Consider the following 20720-nt stretch of genomic DNA (forward strand, 5'->3'; position numbering starts at 1 on the left):
CTAGCTGTAACCTTCCAGTGGTGTGTACGCTGCCTCTTTGAGGGCAGCTGACCTGATAATTAGTGAGAGTGTCCAGTAACAGGGGCTGCACACTACACTTCTGGACTCTTCTGGAGAGTTTGGGGACCGAGAAACATCCAGTGTTAATCTGCAAGGCAAAGTAAGGGCCGGCAAAGTTCTGGGGAGTTTGTTTGGAAGCTAACTGACTCTGGGTGTCAGAGAACCGACACACAGTTAAGCACCAGCAAGTCTCTCTCTAGCTGAGGCAGGGGGTTAAGATAGTGACATATGTTTCTGCACACCCCACAAAAGTGTCACAGTAATACACAGACTCTCTCTTGTGTGACGAACCAAATCAATCAGTTGACCATTTCCTGAAACTGGGTACCCAATAAGTAAGAAAGTGTACATACTTGTGTATATACTTTAAAGATTGTCACAGAGTTGCAGTGTGTGTCCTTGTTTTGTAATAGGCTCCAAACAAGATTGTTGTAAAGTAGCTTTGAAACTGAACAAGTTACTGTTGTTGTCATAACCATACAGCTAAGGGTAGTCTAAAATTCCTCCTTACCTGTAAGGAGTTAAGAAGCTCAAATAACCTGGTTGGCACCTGACTGAAAGCAGCAATGAGGAAAGAAGACACTTTCAAATCTGGGGGGGGGGCTTTGTTGTGTGTGTTCTCTTGGGAAGCAGAGAAGCATCAGGTCAGAAAACTCCTTCTCCTATAAAACATCCTAAAAGTCTTTCATATGACAAAAATTGTAAGTAAAAGCCAGGCAAGGTGTGTTAGATTATCTTTTGTTTTGCTTGTGAATTTTTCCTTTGCTGGAGGGAGGTTTATTCCTGTTTTTTGTAACTTTGAAACTAAACCTAGAAGAAGTTCTGCTGTATTTTTGAATCTTTTCTTACCCTGTAAAGTTATTTTCCATCCTGATTTTACAGGAGGTGATTTTTACCTTTTTTTTTTTTTTTTTTTTAATAAAATCTTTCTTTTAAGAACCGGACTGATTTCTCTATTGCCATAAGACCCAGGGGTTTGGGTCTGTGATCACTCGTAACCATTTGGTTAGGGTATTATTCTCACGCCTCCCCAGGAAAGGGGGTGTAAGGGCTTGGGGGGATATTTCTGGGGAATAGGAACTCCAAGAGGTCCTTTCCCTGATTCTTTGTTAAATCACGTGGTAGCGTACTGTCCAAGGGCAAGAATTTGTGCCTTGGGGAAGTTTTAACCTAAGCTGGTAGAAATAAGCTTAGGAGATCTTTCAAGCGGGTCCCCACATCTGTACCCTAGAGTTCAGAGTGGGGAGGGAACCCTGACAGTTGTTAACTAAGAAAGCATGACACTGTACATGTATCTACCATAGTTAATGGTTTCATGCAGCCTTTCAAGTTCTAGGTCCATACAGACATAAAACAGACCAAGTGTACAAACCTCTTGAACTGTACTTAGTCTATACAGTCTGTCATAAACATAGTGAACTTTGTTTGATAGGAGTACTAGACAGACCTTGGGGCTGCTGTAATTTGTGGGGAAGTACGTCAAAAAGGTAGACTATTATAGATCGATTAGGAAGGAGACATTGGTGAATTGGCCTGTAAGTAATTTACCATTTCTTATGCTTTAGTTTTCGATTGTTTTTCTCCCTCTGTTGTGTTAGCAACCTCATAATAGACAACCAACTGACACAAGTGAAGATCTATTCTGAAAGACTCAATCAAAAATCTAAACAATGTCACCCTCTCAAGATAGTGATTGAATATAAGTGTTATTTTCTATTCCAGTTGTGTTATTTGATTCTAAAAACCTGAATGGTTATATCAACTAATTTTCTAGTTTATACGAAATCATATTCCAATGCTATTTTTGTCTTCTTATATCTGTGGCAAATGGCCGGTGCTATTATGGTGGGTCCCCCACTATCCCTTGGAATGCTCTGACTTGCTTTTTGCTGACCAGTTGGGGCCAATCCCGTGTTGCCTCTACTTTGTTCCATTGAGGTTTCACCAAGCCCCTTTCTACTACATTCCCAAGGTATCTGGCCTGAGCAAACCCTACCGTGCAATTGGGAGGGTTGGCACTGAGGCCAACCTAAGGGCGTCTAGCACGTCTTCTACTTTTCCTAGGTGCGTCTCCCAGTCAGGGCTACGGATGACTATGGTGTCTAAATAGGCAACGGCATGCTTGGAGTGGGGTTGTAGTAATTTGTCCATTAGTCATTGGAATGTTGTGGGCCCCCTGAAAGTGAGGACAGTATATTGGAAGAGGCTGTTGGGCGTAGAGAAGGCAGTCTTCTCCTTGGCATCCTCGGCCAGGGGGATTTGCCAATAGCCTTTGGTCAAGTCCAGTGTGGTCAGATATCAGGCCTTGCTTAACTGATAAACTAGCTCATCAATGCATGTGTCATAAATATAAAGAGAAGGGTAAACCCCTTTAAAATCCCTCCTGGTCAGAGGAAAAATCCTCTCACCTGTAAAGGGTTAAGAAGCTAAAGGTAACCTCACTGGCACCTGACCAAAATGACCAATGAGGAGACAAGATACTTTCAAAAGCTGGGAGGAGGAAGAAAAACAAAGGGTCTGTGTCCGCCTGTATGATGCTTTTGCCGGGGACAGAACAGGAATGGAGTCTTAGAACTTAGTAAGTAATTTAGCTAGGTATGTGTTAGATTATGATTTCTTTAAATGGCTGAGAAAATAGTTGTGCTGAATAGAATGAATATTCCTGTCTGTGTGTCTTTTTTGTAACTTAAGGTTCTGCCTAGAGGGATTCTCTATGTTTTGAATCTAATTACCCTGTAAGGTATCTACCATCCTGATTTTACAGAGGTGATTCCTTTTTTACTTTTATTAAAAGTCTTCTTGTAAGAAAACTGAATGCTTTTTCATTGTTCTCAGATCCAAGGGTTTGGGTCTGTGGTCACCTATGCAAATTGGTGAGGATTTTTACCAAACCTTCCCCAGGAAGTGGGGTGCAAGGGTTGGGAGGATTTTGGGGGGAAAGATGTGTCCAAACTACGTTTTCTCAGGAAACCAGATAAAGTTTGGTGGTGGCAGTGGAAATCCAAGGGAAAAGGGTAAAATAATTTGTACCTTGGGGAAGTTTTAACCTAAGCTGGTAAAAGTAAGCTTAGGAGGTTTTCATGCAGGTCCCCACATCTGTACCCTAGAGTTCAGAGTGAGGAAGGAACCTTGACAGCATGGTATTGGGTAGGCATCGAATTAGGATATTTTGTTCAACTTCCAGAATTCATTACAAAACCTCCTCACCTCCATCCTAATTTCTTCTCTTTTGTCCTCCGGTACTTGGTATGGCTTTATTGTTACCCTTGCTCCAGGGCAGGTGATGATATGGTGTTGGACTGTTGTCGTACATCATAGCTGCAGGGGAAACACGTCTTGGTTCTGCTGGATCATGTCAATGATCTCTGTCCATTGTTCCAGGGTTAGTTCAGGGGATATTCTCACCTGCCCTTGTGGGCCATCTGTCTGGGCTGGAGCTCCCTGGGTGACCAGGCATGTCTCCCAGTCATGCCAGGGTTTCAGTAAGTTAACATGGTAGACTTGCTCTGGCCTTTGGCGGTCTTGGTTTCTTTACCTTATACTCCATCTCCCCAATGGCTTCCACTATCTCATATGGCCCTACCAGCACCCATTCTCCCAGCTGAAATCTCCATGCTTTTGCTTGGCAGTTGTAATAGGTCCACTGGGACTCTGTGCGTTCTCTAAATGTTCTCATACTATGGGGGGTCACTCGGGCTATTCGCTCTCTCATCTGTGCCACGTGCTCAATGACATTCTTCCCTGGGTTGGACTGTTCTTCCCAGTCCTCCTTGGCAATATCCAATATGCTGCGTGAGTGGCCTCTGTATAGTAGCTTAAAGGGTGAGAATCCAGTAGACGTCTGGGGGACCTCCCATAACGCAAACATCAAGTACGGTAGAAGAGTATCCCAGTCTTTTCAGTCCTGTGCCACCACCTTCTGGATCATGCTTTTGAGGGTACAATTAAATTGCTTGTTTGAGGATGAGGCCATTTGTTCGAGGATGACAGATTGAGGTATGCAAGGCCTGGATGCTGAGTAAGGTACATAAGTCCCTCATTAATTTTGACATGAAGGGAATCCCTTTGTTGGTCAGGATCTCCTTAGGGCTGCCCACTCTAGCAAAAACCTAGAGCAGTTGTTTTGCTATTGCCTTGGCCATGGAGCTTCTTAGGGGAACGGCTTCTGGGTATCATGTGGCATAGTCAAGGATGATGAGTTTGCCTTGATGGCCCCGGGCCGATCTTTCTAGCGGACCCACTAGGTCCATGGCTATCCTTTTGAGAGGGACTTCAATAACAAGCAAGGGCACCAAGGGGCCTGTAAATGAGGTCGGGAGCTGTGCAACTGGCATTCTGGGCAAGAAGCACAATAGCGCTGGACTTCCGCCTGTACTCCCAGACAGTAAAACTTCCTTAGGACTCTATCCTGGGTCTTATCTATTCCTAGATGTCCTCAAATAAATGGCTGTGAGCTAACTCTAACATTGCCCTTGTGTGCTTCCGTGTTACTAAGAGCTGCTCTATCATTTCCCCCCCGTATCTGGGCTACAACAGTGCAACAGATTGCATTTGACCATCTAGCATGGCCCTAGGCCTTTGGATTTCCCCTCTGTGGGCACACCGTTTACCTCCACTATCTCCTCCCTCACATATGCATATAGCGGGTCATAGGCTTGGTCCTTCCCAAAATTCCTGTGTATTGGCAGTATTGATAGTCTGGGGCCTCGGGGTTGGGACTGGCTTCCTGGTCCATTGTGCCTCATCTACTGAGGTCTGGAACACTTCACAAGCTGCCAGCTGTCTCTCTATGAGGGTGACTAACTCATTATAGTTGGAAGGGTCATTCTGGCCAACCCAGGCTCAGAGGCCTGAGGGTAGCCCCCTCATATACCGGTCCAGCACCAGGAGCTCCATCATTTTCTCAGAGCTGAGGGCCTCGGGGTGCAGCTACTTCCGGGTCAAACAGGTCAAATTAGGTCAAACAGTTGCAACCATGGTGCTTTGTCCTCACTATACCACCACTCATGGAACCTCTGGGCTTGCAACGCTGTCGTTAATCTGGATCTGGCCAGGATCTCCAGTTTCAGCTGTGGTAGTCTGCCACAGCCTCCCTGGCCATATCGTAGTAGGCCTCCTGGGCTTCCCCAGGCAGGAACAGGGTGAGGATGCCAGACCACTGATCTTCGGTCCAGTCCTCCCACAAGGCTGCCCTCTCGAAAGCCAAGAGGTATGTCTCCACATCATCCTCCCGCATCATTTTCTGCAGGCAGTTGCTGACCTGTACAGTCCTGACTCAGCTCCACAAGGGCCTTCACCTGGTTCACCACTTCATGCAGCATGGTGCAGTCCTGGCTCATCAGCAGGCAATTGGTCTCCTGTTCCAGCCATACCGCCTCCTGTTGGGCAGCTGCTTGGACTAGGGCAGCCTCCTGTTGGGCTACTGTGGCTTGTACTAGTGCCTTGACCACATCCTCCATTTTGGGGACAGGATGGTTTTGGCTCACCCTGGATTAAGTTCACAGTATGGAATCCCACTCCTCACACCACATGTGGCAAATGGCTGGTGCTATTACGGTGGGTCTTGTGCTTTCCCTTCATGTGATAGGTCACAGCAGCACTTCTTGCCCCTGTTCTTGGGCATCGAGGGCTCCGCTCATGCCCTGGTGGGAGAGAGAAGGACAGCAGGAACAGACCCGGGCCTGTCCCCTACTTGGGGTCCCAGCTCCTTCAGCTTCAAGGGCTTCCTGTCCTCTCCCGCCTAGGGCAGGGTTTCCCCCAGTGCTCTGTGCCTGGGGAGTCCCTCTGCTCTGCCTTTCCTGGTACTATGATCCTCTGGTTAACAACAGTACTCCTCCAAACTACAGTCAGGTCTCCTTTCCGCCTCCTTGTCTGACTGAAGCAGGGGTTTCTATTAGGTCTCTGGCAGGGCCTTAATTGGCTCCAGGTGCTCTAATTAACTTGTAGTAACGTCTCCTCAGTCCACAGGGAATAAGGCTCTGATCATCCTGGGGCTTATGTCTCTCCCATCTATCACTCTCTTGCTGCCCTCTGGCCCTGCTGTATCACATATCCTATACTATTAGTTGCTGTCAAAGGATATTTAATCAAATTCTACAAAAATAAATTTAACTCTGTAGTCCTTTTCTTTAGTTAAGCAATCAAAATTAAAAGAACCCTGAGGCCTAGTCTACACAACAAGTTTAGGTCGAATTTAGCAGCGTTATCTTGATTTAACCCTGCACCCATCCACATGACTAAGCCCTTTTCCCCCCGACTTAAAGGGCTCTTAAAATCGATTTCTTTACTCCACACCCAATGAGGGGATTAGCGCTGAAATCGGCCTTGCCGGGTCGAATTTGGGGTACTGTGGATGCAATTTGACGGTATTGGCCTCCGCGAGCTATCCCGGAGTGCTCAGTTTTAACCACTCTGGACAGCGCTTTCAACTCAGATGCACTGGCCAGGTATACAGGAAAAGGCCCGCGGACTTTTGAATCTCCTTTCCTGTTTGGCCAGCGTGGCGAGCTCACCTGTACAGGTCACCAGCTCAGGAGTCCCAGAATCACCAAAGAGCTCCAGCCTGGACCGAACGGGAGGTACAGGATCTGATCGCTGCATGGGGAGACGAATCCGTGCTGGCAGAACTGCGTTCGAAAAGACGAAACGCCAAAATATTTGAAAAAAATCTCCAGTGGCATGAAGGACAGAGGCTATAACAGGGACCCGCAGCAGTGCTGCGTGAAAATTAAGGAGCTCAGGCAAGCCTACCAAAAAACCAGAGAGGAAAACGGCCGCTCTGCTTCAGAACCCAAGACATGCCGCTTCTATGATGAGCTGCATGCCATTCTAGGGGGGTGCAGCCACCACTACCCGAACCCTGTGCTTTGACTCCATCCAAGGAGGGGGAGGCATCACGTAAGCGGGTTTTGGGGGCAAAGAAGATGATGATTATGAGGAGGTTGCAGATAGCTCAGAGCAAGGAAGCGGACAAACCGGTTTCCACAATATCCAGGATCTGTTTATCACCCTGGACCTGGACCCAGTACCCCTGAACCCACCCAAGGCAGGCTCCCAGACCCTGAAGGCGGAGAGGGGACCTCTGGTGAGTGTACCTTTGTAAATATTATTCATGGTTTAAAAGCAAGTGTGTTTAATGATTAATTTGCCCTGGCATTCACGGCCAGTACAGCTACTGGAAAAGTCTGTTAACTTGTCTGGGGATGGAGCAGAAATCCTCCAGGGACATCTCCATAAAGCTCTCCTGGATGTACTCCCAAAACCTTTGCAAAAGGTTTCTGGGTGGGGGGAGCCTTATTCCGTCCTCCATGGTAGGATACTTTACCACGCCAGGCCAGTAGCACGTAGTCAGGAATCATTGCGGAACAAAGCATTGCAGCGTATGGTCCCGGTGTTTGCTGGCATTCAAATAACATCCGTTCTTTACCTCTCTGTGTTACCCTCAGGTGAGTGATATCATTTATGGTCATCTGGTTGAAATAGGGTGGTTTTAGTAAGCGGACATTCAGAGGTGCCCATTCCTGCTGGGCTGTTTGCCTGTGGCTGAACAGAAATCTTCTCCACTGTTAGCCACGTGGTGCAGGGAGGGGTGAAGACATCACCCCAGAGAATTGGGTGTGTGTGTGTGGGGGGGGTAAGCTGAGTTTCTGCTGCACGTGAACCCGGAAACCACAGCCCCTCCTTTTAAATTGCCAACCCATTTTTAATAGCCAACCCAACGGCTACTTCGTATAGGAAATGAGGGCGCTGCTGTTTGAAACCATTCCCACATGTTATGAAGGTTAAAGAAGCCAAAAGACTGTGGCTTACCATGGCTGCCTGCAAGCTGAAATCTGTTGCCCAGCCCTGCGTGAGTGATTTCTCACACCAAACCGGCATACCCTCAGTAAGAGGCAAAATACAACCTTGTATTGAAAGCACATGTGCTATGTAATGTTAACAGCAAGGTTTACCGTGAAAGAGTGTACCTATTGTTCTATAAAATGTGTCTTTTTAAATACCACTCTCCCTTTTTTCCCCCCTCCACCAGCTGCATATGTTTCTCCTTCCCAGAGGCTAGCAAAGATTAGAAGGTGAAAAAAACGCACTCGTGATGAAATGTTCTCTGACTTCATGCTGTCCTCCCACACTGACAGAGCACAGCAAAATACGTGGAGGCAGACAATCTCAGAGTGCAGAAAAACACAATATGACCGCGAGGAGAGGTGGCAGACTGAAGATGGTAGGTGGCGTCAGCTTGCTGAAAGAAGGCAGGAGTCAATGCTCAGGCTGCTGGAGGATCAAAATCATATGCTCCAGAGTATGGTTGAGCTGCAGGAAAGGCAGCAGGAGCACAGACCGCCGCTACAGCCCCTGTGTAACCAATCGCCCTCCTCCCCAAGTTCCATAGCCTCCTCACCCAGACGCCCAAGAACGCGGTGCGGGGGCCTCTGGCCACCCAGCCACTCCACCCCAGAGGATTGCCCAAGCAACAGAAGGCTGGCATTCAATAAGTTTTAAAGTGCTGTGTGGCCTTGTCCTTCCCTCCTCCACCATCCCACCTGGTGCTTCCCTCCTCCACCACCCCTCCTGGGCTACCTTGGCAGTTATCCCCCTATTTGTGTGATGAATAAATAGAGAATGCATGAATGTGAAGCAACAATGACTTTATTGCCCCTGCAAGTGGTGATTGAAGGGGGGAGGGGAGGGTCCTTAGCTTACAGGAAAGTAGAGTGAACCCGGGAGGGGGTTTCCATCAAGGAGAAACAAACAGAACTTTCACACCATAGCCTGGCCATTCCTGAAACTGGTTTTCAAAGCTTCTCTGATGCGCACCGCGCCCTCCTGTACTCTTCTAATGGCCCTGGTATCTGGCCGCGCATAATCAGCAGCCAGGCAATTTGCCTCATCCTCCCACCCTGCCATAAACGTCTCCCCCTTACTCTCACAGATATTGTGAAGTGCACAAAAGCAGTAATAACAATGGGAATATTGGTTTAGCTGAGGTCTAACCGAGCCTGTAAACTGCGCCAGCGCGCTTTTAAATGCCCAAATGCACATTCTTCCACCATTCTGCACTTGCTCAGCCTATAGTTGAACAACTCCTGACTACTGTCCAGGCTGCCTGTGTACGGCTTCATGAGCCATGGCATTAAGGGGTAGGCTGGGTCCCCAAGGATACACATAGGCATTTCAACATCCCCAACGGTTATTTTCTGGTCTGGAAAGTAAGTCCCTTGCTGCAGCTTTTGAAACAGACCAGAGTTCCTGAAGATGCGAGCTTCATGTACCTTTCCCGGCCATCCCACGCTGATGTTGGTGAAACGTCCCTTGTGATCCACCAGTGCTTGTAGCACCATTGAAAAGTACCCCTTGCGGTTTATGTACTCGCCGGCTTGGTGCTCCGGTGCCAAGATAGGGATATGGGTTCCGTCTATAGCCCCACCACAGTTAGGGAATCCCACTGCAGCAAAGCCATCCACTACGACCTGCACATTTCCCAGAGTCACTACCCTTGATATCAGAAGCTCAGTGATAGCACTGGCTACTTGCATCACAGCAGCCCCCACAGTAGATCTGCCCACTCCAAATTGATTCCCGACTGACCAGTAGCTGTCTAGCATTGCAAGCTTCCACACGGCTTTCGCCACTCGCTTCTCAACTGTGAGGGCTGCTCTCATCTTGGTATTCTTGTGCTTCAGGGCAGGAGAAAGCAAGTCACAAAGTTCCATGAAAGTGCCCTTACGCATGCGAAAGTTTTGCAGCCACTGGGAATCGTCCCAGACCTGCAACATTATGCAGTCCCACCACTCTGTGCTTGTTTCCTGGGCCCAGAATCGGTGTTCCACCACTATGTGCACGCTGCAGGGGCCCGTACTTTGTGAGAAGTCTCTGTCCATGTCCTCATCACTCTCGTCATCGCGCTGCAGTTGCCTCCTCCTCGCCTGGTTTCACTTTTCTTGAAGGTTATAGTCCTGCAGATCCTGCTGGATAATGGGCACGGTGTTTAGAGTGCTCATAATTGCTGCGGTGCTATAGCGTCTGCACTGAAAAAAGGTGCAAAACGATTGTCTGCCGTTGCCCTGACGGAGGGAGGGGCGACTGACAACATGGTTTACAGGGTTGGCTTACAGGGAATTAAAATCAACAAAGGGGGTGCCTTTGCATCAAGGAGAAACAGAATGGCCCCCTCAAGGATAGAACTCAAAACCCTGGGTTTAGCAGGCCGTTGATTTCACAGAGGGAGGGAGGAAGGGGGGAGAAAACGAATACAAAACAAATCTGGTCTATTTCTTGTTTTGATCCACTTCATCTATCTTTATACATCTTGCTGGCAGCAGACGGTGCAGTACGACTGCCAGCCATCGTCATCTCCTGGCTGCTCATTAGAAGACGGTGCAGGACTGCCGGCAGGACTAAATCGCCATGAGACGAAACTTAAAAGGAAAATGACCTGGCTGATGCACTCCCATGTTTGCCCAGACGCCCCTGACTGACCTCACCGAGGTCGGCTAAAAGAGCACCCTGGAGTACGGTGACAATGGCTACCAGTCGTATTGCACAGTCTGCTGCCAAAAGGCAATGACTTGCTGCTGTGTAGCAATGCAGTATCGTGTCTTCCAGCACCCAGCAGACATACGGTGATGGTAAGCTGAGCGGGATCCATGCTTGCCATGGTATGGCGCCTGCACAGGTAACCCAGGAAAAAAGGCGTGAAACGATTGTCTGCCGTTGCTTTCATGGAGGGAGGGAGGGAAGGGGGGCCTGACAATAGGTACCCAGAACAACCCGCGACAATGTTTTTGCCCCATCAGGCATTGGGATTTCTACCCAGAATCCAAATGGGCGGTGGAGACTGTGGGAACTGGGATAGCTACCCACAGTGCAATGCTCCGGAAGTCGATGGTTGCCTCGGTAGTGTGGACGCACTCCGCCGACTAAATGCACTTAGAGCATTTGTGCGGGGACACACACAATCGACTGTATAAAAACGCTTTCTACAAAACTGACTTCTATAAATTCAACCTAATTTTGTAGTGTAGACATAGCCTAAGAAAGGTGGTATGTGTAAACAGTTAAGCAGTTGTTTAAATTAAGGTTTGCTTCATATCCTATCTTTCTTGCAGTGGTCTATCTGCTACAGTGTGACAGAGCCACAATGTGTTAGTGTAGGTTACAGAAGCATCTAATTTGCCATGTTTTTTCTGAAAGATTGTCGGAAATGGATGTGCCTTGATCCTATTATATTAGGGTCCTGGGTTCTATACCTGAACAGATCTTGTGCACTTCTGAACATGCTTGTATTTAAAACATTACAAAGTTTAAAACAAAAGCAAAAAAAAAAAAAGAAAATAAGTAAAATAAAACTGAATGGAAGAGCTCTAGAACCTTGACAATGGCAATCATGCTGAGTATATACAATATAAATGGCGCAATGATGATTTTCTGTTAAAACTAGTGGTTCCCAATTTCAATGCCAAGAGTTTATGTTCTTGGAGGATATTTTAAGCATCTGTTATGTATTTTTGGGGTAGTAATCAGAGCATTTAAATCTCAGCTCATTTAATAGGCAGAGAATTTCTATACCCATATTTGGCTAATATAAGTTAAAGAATTAATTTACATAAACTTTCAATAAGTATCACATAATAGAAATGACAATTCTTTAACTAGAGCAGGGCTGCAGGCAATGGTGAAAAATTATGCCATTTTTGTTTACATGTGCATAAGCAGATTTGAATACGTTATCTATATTTCAAAAGTTTCACTTTCAACATTACTCTGTACTTACATATTTTTAGGGACCTAAGAAGGCACTTGTAGACAACTTTGTGGTTTGTCAGTTTGATAATGAAAGCATGATAGCAAAGCCATTCTGCTGCTTCAGAAGGAAATAGCCCAGAAGCACCCTTGGTGCCTAAAGCAATCCCTGAAATGAAACAAACACAGTTTTACCAAAAGCTGATTAGCATTCAAGGATGTGCAGCAAATCCCTCTCCCTCCAATCACCTGAATATATAAGCACTTCAAACTTGAATGGATTTTTTCTTACAAAACCCATGAGAGCAAGGAAGTTGTGCCCTCATTTTTCAGATGAGGAACTGAGGCACAGAGACATTCAGTGATTTGTCCCAAGTCACATAGGAAGAGTACAGCAAAACTGGGAACTAGTTAACCCCAAGATAATTTCCCTCTCCATAACTCATAAATAAAAGCTCTGACTGGTGGGGATGGGAGAGATTAAAAAACAAATAAAAAATCTGCATCTTTAGTAAGTGAAAGTTTAAAAAATTAACACATTGGGTGTGATTCTCATCCCTACTCCACATCTTTTATGCCAGGTAAAAGGACCAAAATGGAATCTTCTTCCTTCCGAACTATCTCGGAGAGAATTCCTCTGGTACAGACTCTGCAGAAGACAGCTGTAAGGCTGTCTTCCAAGGACCTTCTCACGAGTTCTGGCATGGGGGCGGGAGGGCTGTGGTAGGGGAGTATCACAGCACACACTGCTATCACAGACAGGACAGTCCAGGGAGGTTTCTATAACTTACATACACTATCTAAGCAGGCTAGCAGCCCAGAATCAAGAAGGTGCAAAGGTGTCTAAAAGCCGTTTTATCCCCCTTGGCCTTGGACTGCAAATTCTATGCTCCACCACTTAGAAGCACAACACGGAATCTTTCACCCATTGTGTGTGATTATGTTGTGATGTTATATGAGGACAATTAGCAGAAAATAAAACTTGGTTAAAATGAACACGTAAAGAAATAATTTATGAAAAATGAAAGTGTCAACTCTTTTACTAAATAGAAAAAAGACTGTAGGTTACTATTATTGGATTGACTAGAAAAAATGTCACGCAGGTTTCAAGAATCACTCTGTCTTCTATAGGCCACAGAAACACAGTAAATTAGAGCAAAAGATATGTTGGTAAAGTGTTCATTAATTTGAAAAATTCAGATTAAGAACTACTTCAAGACAAAGGAGGAATGTATGAAAAAGTCAGTAATAGGTTATAGAATCTCTCTATAATTAGTTTCTGAATTTAATTTACTCTTGTATTTTTCTTCTTTGCACAATTTCTTGTGTATATTATTTCTACAGTACTACAGATGTGTATAGCCCTTATTTTATAGAAAGTTTAAAAAAATGTCAGACCTATACCACACACAAAATGAGGTACTGGAGGATGAGGAACAACAAAGGTCCTGATCAGGAGATATGCTGCTTGTTATATATGCAGTCTTACTTCCTATATATACACATCTTTTAAAATATGCAGATTAAATATATTTAAATTTAGGCAAAGTAGAATGATATCCAGAGTAGCAGTCAACAACAGAAAGCTAATGGGGGTGGGATCTGAAGAAAGGAACATGAGGATGTTCCAGGCATAGGGGGCTGCATAAGAAAAGGTGCACAGATGTTTATGGAAAGGAGAAGACAAAAACAACATTAAAGAGCATTGAATGGCAACATATTTGTGTAAATAACGAGAAGGTAAGAACAGAATATAAGATTTCAGTAGAAGCAGTACCATGCAGCCCTGAATAAGAAGTCTGAATTTAATATTTATTCTCGTGAAATAATTCTTGGGAAACCAATGAAGGGACTAAAGGAGGGAAAATAAAATAGCTGCAGAGAAGGGTAAAAAGTGCTTTCGACTGCATCCTGTCAAAAGGACTTGAGGAGACACAAGGTGAGATTTTGGGAGGCCAGGAAGGAGAAGGTACAGTAGCCAAGGCAAGAGATGACCAAAGCATGGACCAAGGTTTTGGGAATGCGGATGGAGGTGAAGGGACAGAATTTCACAATATGAGAAAAGAATTAGTAACAGCAGGATTTACAGTCTGAATGGAAAAGGAAGTGAGAAGAAAAAAACAAAGGTTGTAAGCCTGGATGACCAGAAAGATGGTGGGAAGGATAATAATAATAATAATACAATAATAAATAATAATAATAATAATAAAGGAAGGAAAAGGAGAGGGTTTTTATGGTAGGAGTAGGACAAGAAATTTCATTTTTAATATGTTGGATTTGAGTTAGTGGCTGAACATACAGTAACAGAAATGGGAGGAAATGGAAGCTTCTGCTTGAGGCTCCAAGAGGAGCAGCAGAGGAGGGGGTCATCAATAAGAAGTTATGAGAGTGTATGAGCTCATCCACAGAGGGGAGAGCGGTGACCAAGGAATGTACTCGAAGGGACTTCACCAGAGAGTAAATGAGGGGAGAAGCAACCAAGTAAGAAAATGAAGGAGTGATAGAAGAGGCAGGAGAAAGACATCTCAAGCAAGAACAAATAATCAATCTTACCTGGTATCTTAATATAAACCAACCCTTCCCCTGCTGCATTCTCTCCTCAAGTCCTACTGCCTCTCAAATATCTCCTCTTTCCCATCCCATAGTGCTCCAAGATGCCACTCCCAGACTCCACATTTGCAGTCTGCAGTTTCCTCACCCTTCATTGTCTACCTCAAGCAGAAGCTACAGCAGAGACCAAAGTGAGCAGTTGATTGGGACTCTGTTACTGTGCCTGGTCTGAGAGTAGATCAGGTAGAGTAAGCTAAGTCACTCAGCCTAGAGCACAACGTCAGTGTCATCTGCCCTCCCCATGGAGCAGGAAAATAATCCTCTCCCAATAGTCATTGCCTATGTGGAGAAAAGACAGAAAGATAAAGGTACACACAAGGAGGAATGCCTCCAGTGAATGAGTGCTGGGGGGAGAGCATGTGCATGCTAGCAATGTGAGCCTATACCCAAAATTCCTGGCATGTTTGTACAGCCCAGGCTGCAACCTGTGCCACCTCATCTTCACTGTTATTTTTAGCCATGCTAGCTAGCTTAATGCTAGTGCAAATATGCAATCACCCCTTTGACTACAGCATAGACTCAGCCCAGAACAGGTTGTTGGCAACCACAGGCATATGCTACAGGCTACATAATATGATATCGTTTTTAAAAAGTGTATCAGAGGCAGTAACCTAGTGACTATGGAAATGGGAGTCAGGCAACCTGGATTTGTACAGAACTCTGACAATAATTTCTGTTGTGATGTTGGGCAAGTTCATTAGCATCTCTGTGTTTCAGTTTCCTTATCCTTAACCTGAGATAATACTGTGAACACACTCAAAAACTTGCATTTACTTATTGTAACCATTTAAGCAGATACCACAATATTTGTAATAATCCTTAATTCTAAGTACATGGAATATTAGAAATATAAATAAAGTTAAAGGTGGTAAACACCACACTTGAGGTCGTCCACTGTATTCACCCACCTCTGCAAAGCAATGAGATCCTCTGCAGAAATGTACTGTAAGTACCTTTAATTCATATACAGGTTATGTATTATGGAGGAGCTCATCACGACTCCATAATGAAGGATGAGAGGACCCAACTGTGACTTTCTGTACCTTGGGGGAGTGCCCTGTAACCCCCATATTCCTCATCAATACATAATTGTGATCTTGCATATAGAGCAGTCCATGTGAGATATCTGGGGAAAGGTTATGATCTGCTGAAAGTAATTTTTCTATCCATATATGTATATCATTAATGCATATGTAGTTATGAGAATTTTATTGTGTGGTTGTCACTAAATTATGCTGTAAATTGGGGGAATCAGCCAGATATTAGCTCCCCAGAGACAACAGCAAGGAAAGTAACCAACACCCAGGCGGAGTGTCAAACAACGCATCAACAACCATTGTCCAGCAAGAGAACTACAATTCAATGACCCGCCTGCATGAGGCCACACCAGGGGAATTGCTCAACCTTGCCTGGAGACTCAGCAATGTCCACCAGACATGCCTGGACTTGTGTTCTCCAAGCACATGGGACTGAGGGTATAAAACAGAACACAGGGGCCCCATGCTGGGCCTTTCTCCTGCCCCCACCTATGCTGCAAGCAACAAGGACACTGAGAATACTTAAGACTCCAACAGAGGAGACTGATCCAGGTTTCCAGGGTGAAATCTGTGTACTATGAACTGCAATATCCAGTGGGGTGAGAAAAATGCTTAATCTAGATGTTGCCCCGTCTAATAGGGTTGAGAGTTTAGACTGCATGCTTATATTTTATTTTATTTTGGTAACAAACTCTGATTTTTTGCCTATCACTTATAATCACTTAAAATCTACCTTTTGTAGTCAATACATTTGTTTAACTGTTAATCTTTATCAAAGAGTTTGCCTGAAGTGTTTGGTAATCTGCTCAGGTTTGCAAAGGCTAGTGTTTATTCACTTTCTATACATGAAGTGATGAACCAATTAATAAATCAGCACTGCTCGTCTTGAGCAATGCAAAACAGCATATTCCTGAGGTACAGTGCTGGGATCTGGGCGGATCTGGCTGGTGCCTTTCTCTGTGTGATTCATGAGTGACTCTGGGAGCATTCATGCAATCTAGCTAGGTGGGGGCCTCCACATACTGTTGTGCTGAGTGTTAACAGTGCCTGCAGGGGTTTGCTGCTTGTCACTAGCAAAGCATTGTGAGAGACAGCCGAGGCTGGAGAGAGTTAAGGGAGCACAGCGGTCTCACAGTCCCAGGCTGCACCCAGGGATTGCATCACACAAACACTTATTGAATTTATTTTCCGAGAATTTAAAAGTAAAATCTGTTAATTAGTTCCATCCCCAGTGGTTTTACTGGCTGAAGGAAAGGGACCTCAATTGTATATCAATTGTCTCTGATCAGTCCCAAAGCTGCAGTTGTCAATGCTTTCAGGATTTATTAAATGTGAACTGTGACATCTCCATTATTTTATCCAAAACAGGGAAATGCCGCCTCTCTACATACGTTATATAGGTAAACATTTTGTTTCTGATAGAACATGCTGCTTGATCATTCATACTAGTTACCCTGGTATGGGAGAATGATTCACTGCCAGTACAACAGATGAGCATAACAGTGACTGCAGCTATTGTGCCACTGAGGTGTTGTAACATTCTGGGGTGCACTCCAGACCAGAGAAGAGTTGTGTCACCTCTTACCCCATGACCCTGAGTACCTTACAATGCCTTGCTACTATGGCTCTCTGCCTGGGACAACCATAGTCAGCAAAAAGCATGCACTCTATTTTTGTGAAAAGAAAAGGAATACTAGTACTCCTTTTCTTTTTGCGAATACAGACTAACAAGGCTGCTACTCTGAAACCTCTATTTTTGTGGTATTGCAGGCAGGCATTACCCGAACCCTGTCGCAGTGCCACAGTTATGCAGGATTTACACACAGCTTATTAATATAACTGAGGTTTACACTTTAAGCACTGGTGAAATAGTTTTAAGTGATTTTCAAGTGAAAAGGCTGGGAGCAGTCAAAGAAAGGCATAAATATGATTAAGCAGCAGAAAAGGCAGGATGTGCAAAGAAGCAGATGCTGAGCTCACCAAGAAACAGTTAAAAGAGCTGTTTGCACAGTGAGGTCTTGCAGCAGCTGATCAGATTCAGAAGCAAATAGAGCGAGTAGCCATGCTGCACTCATAAACCAGGAGACAGAATGGGGCACTTGCTGCAAACTGGGAGCCAGATAAGGGTCCCTTTTTCTCTTACAGGACATGCAGGAGACTAAGCAGATGGTTCCCCAGATGATCCAACAGAAGCAGTATCAATAGCGAGAGGTACAGAGCTGTGGAGGTTGGAATGGAAAAGGCTGTTAGTGGAGGAGACACGGACAGATCTGGAGATCAGGTGTCTGAGTCAGGAAGCAGAGCTGGAACAACAGAAGCTTGCTGACAAGGACAAAAAGGCAGCTCAGACAGAAGAGGAGGGCAAGTCATGCTCATGGAACCCAGGAGGAAGGACATAATGGTGTACCTGATAGGAGGCTAGCAGACAACCAGATGTGGGTATGATGGACCCTACCACTCTGCCTGTAGCCTTTGATATTATGGGTTCTAAAAGTTATTCCAGGATTCTGACTGTGGGAAGTGTTTTTTCTTGATGTGTTGTTTGTATGCTGTTTTGAGGTAACCAGGTTGAACCCGAGGGCTCAGATACAAGCCCACGATAGCCAGACTCAGTGGTTGAAGCAGTAAACCCTCACCAGGGAAATGGCGTCAGCGCTGAATGTGTCTGTGGTACAGCTGAAAAGGTGCCGTGGCACAAGATCTGCTCATGTGCTAAAGACTCTGACACAGCTAGGAATGCTGTGGTCCAGAACTCCACTGAAAGCAGAGAAACTGAGGCAAGGCTAGACAGTGCAGTGGCCCAGAAACTGCTGAGTGCAGAGAGATGGTGGTGGATCAGAACTCAGCTGGGCGCAGGGCAGACTTTGAGGGGGATGAGACCTGTTTTCGTGTCCTAATGGGTGACAACTTTTTACTGTTTTGGGTGAAGGAAACTGAGGCACAGCTAGATGGTGTTGTCGCCAATGATTTGCTAGGAGCAGTGGGACTCTGGCACAGCTAGGTAAATAACTGTGGGCCAGAACTCCACTGAGAGCAGGGCAGACCTGGAGCAGTAAGAGAGCTGAGTAAACACTTTCAGGGATGACAGAACTCTGGGCTGGGTGACCCAGAGGGTGTGATGGATGCTAAGGAGGGGGAAAGGTGCCCCTTAATCTATAGATTTAGGATGGTCATTTCAGATGTAATTAACCATATTGAGGGGTTGGAGAACAGTAGGTTCTAACCTGCTGCCAATGGGTCAACCAGTGGGTCAACCCTGCAGCTTTGTAAGGGGGGCGTGGTGACACTAAGCATCCTGTATTCACATTGTAAACACTACTGTAATAATCTTTGTGAAAAATATGCTTTGTGAGGTATTGCCTGAAGATCAACAACTCACTGATCATTAGTAATTTTGTGTGATGTATGTCTGTGGTGGTATTAAGAGTTATGGACATATTCTGAAAGGATAACTAAAATGTGTTCAGGCCAGGCAAATCAGGGAGTTAATAAACAAACCTGTTGATAAACATTAGACACAGAAATGTACATTTGATTCTCTGAGCAGCCCAATCTTCAGGAAAAGACAATGGTCCATTTTTACATATTTGGTAAACAAACTAAGAGTGAGTTTGGCTCATCTTGCTGGTTGCAACCAAGGCTGGTAGAAGCCAGAGTGGTGCTGTAGACAGGCTACTGAGGTCAGAACAGCTGAACAAGGACTGTCTAGCATACGGACACTAAGGGTGTGACCTATACACTGGTAGGCTAGTTGTAAGCTACAACAGCAAAGCATTGCAGGCAAGTGACAACCCCTCACTGGTCCGGATTGCACTTCTGAACCCCGTCACGTGTCTATTTTTAAAACTTTAAAATTCTTCTTTATTTTATGATATTCATAACCACTTAATATGCCGTACCTGTGTTTTTGGTTTTCAAAATAGAATAGCAGCATGATGCAGTATCAGAAATGATCCTCAGGAAGAAGCAAGGGTTTTTTCTAACTTGCTGGTTAAAGGGAAGCTGGAGAACACATGCATGGAACCTAATAATAAAAGAGTCTATTAAACTTTTAAAATCCCAAGTGATTACCTTAAAAAAATTAAAAACATTGGAAAGGGGGTGGGAAACTTGAGCCCCATTTAGTTCCTTATGGGAAGGGGAAGAATGAACTGTTGGCATCAGATGCTGGGTCTGCGGGTCACAGTGGGGGGAAGAGAGGAGAAAACAGACATACATTTACAGGGTGGGGGGAAAAGAAGAAGAGGTTGCCCAGTTCTTGCCCCACATGGTGCTCCTTAAAGGATGGTGGTGGGGGAACTCAGGCCAAATCTCTTCTCCTCCACTCCCAGCAACAGCTGTTCTGGCAGCTTTCAGGTGGTCCCAGTGCAGCATCTGCTACAGCAGGATAGAGTCCCTCCGGGGCGGTGCGGGGCTTGTTACTATAGCCTCCCCAAATTTTCCCTTAGCACCCCCCCCCCATAGCCAGTCCTCCCAGTGCAAAGATCAAACTTTATGCAGAAGTTAGGGTGGCATGGTATGGCATTGCCACCCTTACTTCTCCACTGCTGCTGGCGGTGGCGCTGCCTTCAGAGCTGGGTGGCTGGAGAGTGGCGGCTGCTGGCTAGGTGCCCAGCTCTGAAGGCAGTGCTGCCACCAGCAACAGGGCAGAGGAAGCCTGGACAGGGGCTGGGGGGGGGGGGCCCAAAAGCAGTCCCAAGCCTGTGTCCCTGCCCGCCAGGGCATGCCGCCCAGGGCAGATGGAGGGTCTGGGGTTCCCACAATGGCTTGGACTAACCTGCTCCAGCCCAGGCTCCTGTGCCCCACTTCCCGTGGTTGCTGCTCCCCAAGGGCTCTGCTGGCCCCAGAAAAGCGCCCCCCCCAGGTGGCTCTTACTGGCTGCAAGTAGTCAAAGGGTGGTAGGGAACTGAAGAGATGCTGCAGCCCCATGACCCCAGGCACCACCAGCAGCAGGAGGAGACAGGGGAGCACCTTGGCCACCTGCACCATGACACCAGCCAGCGCAGCAGCCACCCTGCACTTCCCAGCTCTGGTTTCTGGCCTCCGACCTGGCCAGGGGACAGGGCCTCAAGGGTGGGATGAGGAAGAGGTGGGGCCAGCACTTACCTGAGGAGCAGGGGCCAGGGAGAAGCAGAGCCTTGTGGCAAGTGGGGGCCAGCACCTACCTGAGGAACCGGGAGAGGGCTGGGGCAATGGGAAGGAGGCGGGGCCTCTTGGCTAAGGGTGCGACCAGAATTTACCAGAGAGCGAAGGGGCACAGCCCCCCTCCCCTGG

At 46.1% G+C, this 20720-nt stretch overlaps 1 protein-coding gene and 1 long non-coding RNA gene across 6 annotated transcripts in view; one reads left to right on the forward strand and one right to left on the reverse strand.

Moving 5' to 3' along the window:
* Positions 1-20720, reverse strand: part of TERT (telomerase reverse transcriptase) — a 130940-nt gene that overhangs the window by 27050 nt on the left and 83170 nt on the right. For 3 of the 5 annotated variants that reach the window (XM_073332439.2, XM_073332441.2, XM_073332442.2), the window contains 2 exons: positions 19346-19470; positions 11831-11968 (listed from right to left, as the gene is read on the reverse strand). In XM_073332439.2, coding sequence (XP_073188540.1) covers positions 11831-11968; positions 19346-19470 — 263 coding nt within the window. Of the gene's footprint in view, positions 1-9258; positions 10026-11830; positions 11969-19345; positions 19471-20720 lie in introns of those variants that run through there. The other 2 variants (XM_073332446.2, XM_073332443.2) reach the window with 2 other exon arrangements.
* The window catches only part of LOC140907153 (uncharacterized), a 38685-nt gene continuing 35424 nt past the window's right edge, over positions 17460-20720 (forward strand). The window contains exon 1 of the long non-coding RNA XR_012157393.1: positions 17460-17885. This is a non-coding gene — a long non-coding RNA (uncharacterized LOC140907153). The remainder of the gene's footprint in view (positions 17886-20720) is intronic.

This window comes from Lepidochelys kempii, chromosome 2, assembly GCF_965140285.1.
Source record: "Lepidochelys kempii isolate rLepKem1 chromosome 2, rLepKem1.hap1, whole genome shotgun sequence".
Taxonomy (NCBI): Eukaryota; Metazoa; Chordata; order Testudines; family Cheloniidae; genus Lepidochelys; species Lepidochelys kempii.